This window comes from Ipomoea triloba, chromosome 13 (assembly GCF_003576645.1).
Source record: "Ipomoea triloba cultivar NCNSP0323 chromosome 13, ASM357664v1".
NCBI lineage: Eukaryota > Viridiplantae > Streptophyta > Magnoliopsida > Solanales > Convolvulaceae > Ipomoea > Ipomoea triloba.
The window spans coordinates 24269037-24277217 of record NC_044928.1 but is presented as its reverse complement, the minus strand read 5'-3'; the positions used below and the strand labels follow the sequence as shown (position 1 = coordinate 24277217).

At 32.4% G+C, this 8181-nt stretch overlaps 1 protein-coding gene across 1 annotated transcript; it reads left to right on the top strand.

The window, feature by feature from the left end:
* The first annotated feature begins 1980 nt into the window (after positions 1-1980).
* LOC116002632 (monothiol glutaredoxin-S2-like) lies at positions 1981-2742 on the top strand. Its single transcript, XM_031242801.1, has one exon. It carries the CDS (start codon positions 2046-2048, stop codon positions 2355-2357), a length of 312 nt encoding a protein of 103 aa, XP_031098661.1. The 5' UTR covers positions 1981-2045; the 3' UTR covers positions 2358-2742.
* Positions 2743-8181: the final 5439 nt, after the last annotated feature.

Sequence of the window (8181 nt, the reverse complement as noted above, 5' to 3'; positions counted from 1 at the left end):
GGGGGGGGGGGGTTAGACTCAGCCAAGCCGCCTGAGGCTTGGTCAAATGAAGACCTTAACCGCCTGCCCATTTTGCATGGGGTGGTAATGGAGGAAACCAAGTCTTATTGGTCAAATGAAGACCTCTTGTCTCTATTGTGACATCATCTTATCTTGTTATTATATATATGTACTCTCATTACGCAAGCAGTACAAACATATAGGGTACTTTGTCTTTTCTAAAGCTTATATTTTGTCTTTACATATTTTTCTTTAATTATTAAATTTAGTTAATTCGGACCCGTGTTAATTAATTCCGATCCATCCATTCATAATTCATAGACATTCTTTAATCGCTAACCTTGGCCAACGCTAAATAACAAATACGCACATGAAACATGATTTGGCTTAGTACTCAAGCCGCTATCGAATTTCTTGAAACAATTTGCAACCAATTCAAAACCTTGGGAACATGTTAGAATTAACATTAATAACATATGATTACGAATCCTCAATTTCTGAAGTTCCTGCGTGTGAATTAGATTCGAATCCTTCTTTATTTGTGATTTTATCGGAAGACAAAATCTTCCAATCGGATAAATATAATCCAACTTGTTTCTCTACAACTCATCAGATGCCTTCTGGAAAGCTACATTACATAATAGAAAGCTAACCATAAAAAAAATTAAATAAGCACTATTCAGCACGATAAATGATTTCTTCAATAAAGTTATGTCACGATCAAACGCTTACTAATCAAGAATTATAGTTAGTAATGAAAATATAAGGTTGTTGGATTTAACCTTCCATCACTTTCCGCCCAACACCTTCGGCCCAACAAGTTCATATTTAGGCATTTGGCTAAATAATTTTACTTTGGACATTAATAAATACTATAATTAATAAATGTGATTAAGTATGAAGAAAATATCAAATTACTTTGAAAGCTTTCTTAACGCCAACAAATTGATATATTTTTTAAAATTCAAAACTAAAAGATTGTTAGATAGCCACACACTACGATCACCTCTTATGGCTTTATGTTTTTAAACCATTGTCTAACAACTATGTGGGTTGACCTCGAATTGAAGATTAATCCTAGAGTCTCATGGTCGACCTCCAATCTATCAATGTCGACTCGACTTCGTATCATGCTAACACCTGGATCGAGAATCCTCGTGGCTTCCACTTCCTATGTTGCGGTTGACCCCAATGACCAACCGTAGTGGTTGACTTCAAGATCGAGAAGCCTTTAGTCGAACTTGATTGTGTCTTTTAGATACATCTTCTAAGGCTCTAAGCTCATGCCTAGCCGACTCAACCTCCCAATGCAACAAACCCACCTACGTTGACCCCATGGTTAGCTCTTAGTTTGCATGTTTTGCCATAGGTCCACGCCGCATCTCTTGGATCAAGTATAATATATTATATTTTAACTAACAAAATTATTACATGTTTGACGTTGGACGGTATCATACAAAACTTACTCAAAACCAAAAGATGTTATATCTTCTAAAATATCCATCCCCTTTTGTAAAATATAGAAGATTAACTCTTGTGGAAACATCATTAAAAAAAGTTTTATCAAATATAATATAATATTTACAACTTTACACCAACAAAATTTAATTTAATTTTTTCTGTAATCATATCTAAAACTTAAATACTTTATTATTATATAAAATAATAAAAATGTCTATTTATTACTCCTAGCTTATACTTAGCTTTCGGTGGTATAGATTATAGAATATAATATATATGATAAAAGTCCATATTTAAAATAAAAAATAGAAGACCATGGAGACGTCTCGATCAGTTTCCGTATGCAGAGAATCGTCGTCGCACGACATATCTATCTTTAGAATTCTGTGTCTATGACAACGTAAATCAATCGCTATCACTCTCCAAATCTTGACTTAAATAAAATAAAATATCCATATGAAGATCTCAAACCAGGAGGCTATAAATAGGCCTCCCTGCTCTCATTTTTTCATCAGACAAAAACCCAAACATTTCCTCATAATCCTCGAAGAAGGCTCAAACCTTAAAAAATTCAAACAGATCAAATGGAGAGCAGTGTGCTAAGAATGGCGAAAAAGAAGCCGGTGGTGATTTTCAGCAAGAGCTCTTGCTGCATGAGCTACAGCATCAAGTCCCTTTTCTCCGACCTAGCGGTCTACCCGGCGGTGTACGAGCTGGACGAGATCCCGAGCGGCCGGGAAATCGAGCAAGCGCTGGCCAGAATGGGCTGCAACCCCACTGTTCCTGCGGTGTTTGTCGGCGGCGTCTTGGTCGGGGGAGAAAGTGAAGTTATGAGTCGTCACCTCCAAGGCTCTTTGGAGCCCATGCTCAAAAAGGCAGGAGCTAAATGGGTTTAACGTACGTTATTTACTTATAATAATAATAATAATATAAGTACAACACTCTCCGATACTAATTATGGGTTTCTTTTGTCACCCAAAAATAAGATAAAATAAACAAGTATCCTAGATGTTGTTATAGTGATATTGTGAGATATATGTTGAAGTAGATCATGTAAGTTTTTAAGGTCAGATGATTAGCTAACTGGTTATTAATTAGCAGAAATGTATGCACGAGATAATGCATGATTATGAGAAAGCTAAGGTTATTATAGTAGATGCAGCTACAGCTACTAAATGATTTGTACTACGGTGGACAGCTTCTCTTTTGGTATTGCAAGCTGTTATTGGATGTAATTAAGTCCTTTTTGGCTACTAAATAATAAACTTTGCTTTATTCTTATGCTCCCTTTTCTTTTTGTTATAAATTTTAGCAATTCATGCATGGTAAAATTAATGATTTTGGCAATTCATGCAAGAGATTTTTTTTTTTTTTTTTTGAAACCAAACAAAGCATATATATTAAATCAAACAGTCTGAAGAGGTTACATCCAAAAGGAAAAGGGGAGGGGAGGAAACCCATCCCCAACAATCAGCACTAAATAAGGCATGCAAAGACTTTTAAAATTTTTTTAAAAGTTTATTGGTATTTAGCTCAAACTATTAGAAAGTTTTTAAAAGTATATTGGTATTCAAAAAGTTATTGCCTTTTATAAAATCTATCAAATTATGATTTTTGTATAATTTCTCTACAAACTTTGTCTACATAGCTACCTAAACAAAGCAAACTATATTTATATTAGAATTACAATATTTATATTAGAATTACACTTCGTAAGTATCACAATTTCAATTATAAGTATTACAATATTTATCATTATTAGTAACAATTATTTTATCATAAATAGTATCACAATTTCACATATAAATATTAAAATATCTATTATAAATAATAGTTTAATTTAATTATTTCAAATTAATATTAAATTTTTTGTAATAAGTATTATGATTTGTATCATAAGTAACAAACAAGATCCAACATGTCTACAGAGTGAGACGATCTCACACAAGTGTGAATCTTACATTTTACTTGCATAAACTCAATCATGCACACCCCGCTATATTTTTATGTTTATTTTTTTGAAAAAATCTGTAATTGAAGACCGAAATGCCATTGTAGTTAACGACATTTCAACAATTTTGTTGACGGAGGACCAAAAATGGTCATGCCACAATAATACTAGGACTAAATGTGGATGTTTTGATAAAAGAGGACTAAAAGTGGAATGTCACCTAGGACCAAAAATGGAATTAACTCTTATAATATTTGTAGTATGTTAAGTTCTATATATTATTGACTTTGATTTTTAATTTGTGAATTTATTTTATATTTTATTAATTCTTTGATACTCTATATTTACTAAAATGAAAAGTAGTGGTATTTACAATACCTAATGAAAGATGTTCACCTACCACAACACAAGACATGGAGAAATGGTGAAATTATAAGGATAGGTCGTCAATTAGTGAATATAGTCCGCTTTATCCCATTGGCCATTACCATCCTTACATTTGTGCTTAGGTTATGCGTTGGACTTGATTTGAAGGGTCGAGTTTAACATCCTACTATTAAAATGTAACGTTGATTGTTATGCAAGTATAAGAAAATAAAGTTATAATTTTAGTATATTTATGATTTTTTACAATAAGTCACACTAGAGTTTAAACCTATGACCAACCATTTAGAATGGTAACCAGAATGTCTATCACACTACATAGTAGTTCACTTAATCATATTATATATACTAATCATATATATAAAAACCAATTGATGTTAAATCAAAGTAATTGTAGATTACTAGCATATATGTCCTCTAATGAACGTGTGCATTCCTCGAGAAGAGAGAAATAAAATATAATCTTAGATATAAAATCACTCCAAAATGCCATTGGAACGTAATGGATTGTCAACTTCAATATGACAGTGAACGCTTAAGAAATCAATACTTTTTTTCCCTTTTTAACTGTGGAATGAAGTTCGGAAGAGTAATATGTAACACGTGTGATTACAAATTAAAACAAATTCCCTTTGGCTATTTCCATTGTCTAGAGTGTGAATTAGATTCGAATCCCTTTTTTTATGATTTTATTGCAACACAAATGTTTCGAATTGGATAAATCCAACTTTCATTTTCTACTCACCGGCCACGCAAATTTTATCGTGGACCATGGACCACCAAACATTATGGTTCAAGTGACAAAACGACGTCGTTTTGATTAACGAAAACAGACCGATGAAACTGCCTCCATTCCGCGCAACTGCAGTTCCCTTTCAACACAACTGCAGTATTAGTTCAACACAACTGCGGTATCAGTTCAACACAACTGTAGTATCAGTTCAACACAACTGTAGAATCATTTGAGATGAACTGTAGTATCAGTTACGGACACAACCGCAGTATCAGTTCAACACAACTGTAGTATCATTTGAGATGAACTGTAGTATCAATTACAGAGATTTACGGGAGTTGTTTCTCCCACCTATTAAAACGACGTCGTTTTGTGACCTTGGTCCACGGTATAAGAACTGCACCGGCCAGATGCCTTCTGGAAAGCAATGTAGAAAATGTATTGAGCAGTACTCTGTCATTGGTCTATTCAAATAGGTGTACCAAATTAATTCTCATTTTTTATTTGAGACATGTTCCCGAATTCCCTATATGCAGTAATTATAAAATTAACATCATATTGTTTTTTTTTTACTAAATAACTCAATCGTTAATGAACTTTAATGGATGGTACTTTGTACAAAAGAGTTATTCTCATTTGAACTCACCTCGCATATATATGTTCACATAATTGGGATGTGTGGGCTTAAAAGATTGTTGTCTTCATGGGAGCGACAACCTATAAGTGTACTTGAATAGACAATCCAAAAGACTCTTGAAATCTGGGAGATTATGCTTTGAATGCCTATAGTTGTACTTTTTTTTCCCTTAGCCAAGTCTTTTCCTTGTGGATTTTCTTAGGTGGCTAAGATTTTTAATGAAGCAACCAATGTCTATACTAAGTTTTTCTATTGAGTTTTTTAACGAGGCATGAGCAGAGCCGTTCTATTAAAAATTTGGGCCTTGTCTAATATTTTAATTTGGACTTTCACTATAGGAGAATTGTGAACTGGATCGATCTTAGGGCTTAAATCTCTTTATTCATGCTCAAATTGGGATCTTACTTTAAAAGGATGAAAATATCCTTAATAATTTCATATTTCAACATATCTTAAACGGAGGGGTGACTGATGTGATAAATTTTGGCACTAAAATAATAGTTGTGTATTTGCTCCAAAATTATATTACTCAATATTCACAATTTTGTTATATAGATTCAAAAATTGTATTATACTGTTGAATATAAAGTTATGAAATTGTGAATATAGATTTCTGTAATTGTGATATAGTGTTATGTAATTGTGAATATAGAGTTAAAAAATTATGAATACAAAGTTCAAAATTGTGAATATAGCGTTCAAAAATTGTGAATGTATAATTAAAAAATTGTGAATATTGAGTAATGTAATTTTATATATTGAGATCTAAAATTGTGAATATAGAGTTCCAAAATTTATATAGAGATATAAAATTGTGAACATGGACCTAGGTGGACCCGCGTCCATGTCATAACAACCGCCCTTGGTTATACCGGGCGAGTTGGAAAATGGTTGGCTCAAGTCGCTCAACACGCCTAAAAATGATGCTAAACAGGCCCAATATAACAGGTTATACATGTTTTGATAGCTCTAGTTTTTCAAAACCTTAATTTATCAATACCCTGTATAAGATACATTCATATTTCATTAGTGCTTGTACTTTCATTTTATGCTTATCTTACTTATTATTGACATGATTAATAATATGCTTACTTTTGTCCTTTAAGTGTGTATTTGAAAACTCGAAAAATAATTTTTTGGTAAAAAATGAAAAATATGAGTAAAAAATGATTGTTTGGTCAAAGGAAAATACTCTCATTTTCTTTAAAAATCACTTCACTTCTTTTTTGGGAAGTCATTTTCCAATGTCCACACCAACACCACACCACCTCCCCCACCACCACCAACACCACTACCACCACACCACCGCTGGCACCAAAGTCACTACCACCACCATCACCACACCACCACCAACACCACTACCTAGGTATGCCCACGGTTTGGTTCCAGTTCCAAACGAGCGGTTCTCGGTTTCGAAATCGACTGAACTAGAACTAAAACCTTGTAATACGTTCCACATATGGTTCCGGTATCGGCGGTTCGAATCCGAACCGTTTTGTTTTGTTTTGTTTTGTTTTTGTTTTTTTGTTTTTTTTTTTGTGTTTTTTTTTGTTTTTTGTTTTTTGTTTTTAAATTATCATAGTTCAACAATTATTATTATTATTATTTGAAAATTTTCAATTCCAAAATGTTTTTAAAATGGTTATATGAAATATTTAAACTTCAAAGTTAAACTATAAAAAAATAGTTAAACTTTAAAATATTATTTAAAGTTTAAACTTTAATAAAAATATAATAATTAAACTTTAATCAAATAATGAATAATAATTAAAATTTATTAATCTTTTTATTTTTTGCGATTAGGAACCGGAACTGTTCGGTTTCGAATCGGAACAATAACATGAACCGTCTGTACGATTTCGATTCCGGTAACCGTGGTCACTGGTCATCCCTACCACTACCACCACCATCACCATCATCACCACTACCACTGCCACCTTTACCACTACCACACTACCACCATCACCACCACCACCACCCCCACCATCAATTATTATTATTATTATTATTATTATTATATATGTAACAAATAACACCATCACCATTATCATCACCAACACCTCACCACCACCACTACCACTACCACCACCTTCACCACCACCCCACATTAACACCACCACCACCGCCATCACTACCACTACCACCATTTATATTACTCTATATTATTCTAAATGTTGTTATATTCTAAACAAAACAAATAAAATGTTTAATTATACAATTTTGCTCATTTTCTGAAAACATGAACCAAACACACCAATATATTTTTCTGGCATGCAACAAAACATCGGAAATAAAAAAAATTTCTAGAAAAGACTCATTTTCTAGAAGTCATTTTCCTGATTTACAAACACACCCTAAATGGAAAAATGACCAACCCAATCACCCTAAAAATCATGCTAAATGGGCCCAATCTGACGGGTTAGGCTCGTTTTAACCACTCTAGTTTTCTAAAACCTGAACTTATCAATACCCGCATAAGAGACATTCATATTTCATTAGTTCTTGTACTTTCCTTTTATGCTTACCTTACTTATTATTGACATGATTAATAATATACTTAGTTGCTAAAGGGTCTTGTGGTCCAGTGGCATAGTTTTGACTTCTCAGATGAGAGGTCTCAGGTTTGAACCTGTGGGGCATACAAAACTAATGTAAGGATAGTTGACAATTTTGTCCTAAAAAATCGAAGTATACAACATTTAAAGTAAAATGTATATTGTTATTAACATAACAAAAATGTAATAGGGACGATTTTTTCCTAAAAAATTGAAGTATACAACATTTAAAATAAAATGTATATTGTTATTAGCATACGAAATATGAAAAATGAAGGATATAACTTGAATTGATGAGACTTATTATATTTTTGAATTTAGATAGATAATCTTTAAATATAAAAGTCATACTCTATTATAGTACTACTATTATACTACATCCTTCCGGATAAAGAGAGTAATATTTGGTTGGATGTGTACTTTTTTTTTTTTTTTTTTTTTTTTTTTTTTTTTTTTTTTT

Excerpts from the sequence above, each read along its gene's own strand:
- LOC116002632 (XM_031242801.1), top strand. The coding sequence starts at position 2,046 with ATGGAGAGCAGTGTGCTAAGAATGGCGAAAAAGAAGCCGGTGGTGATT.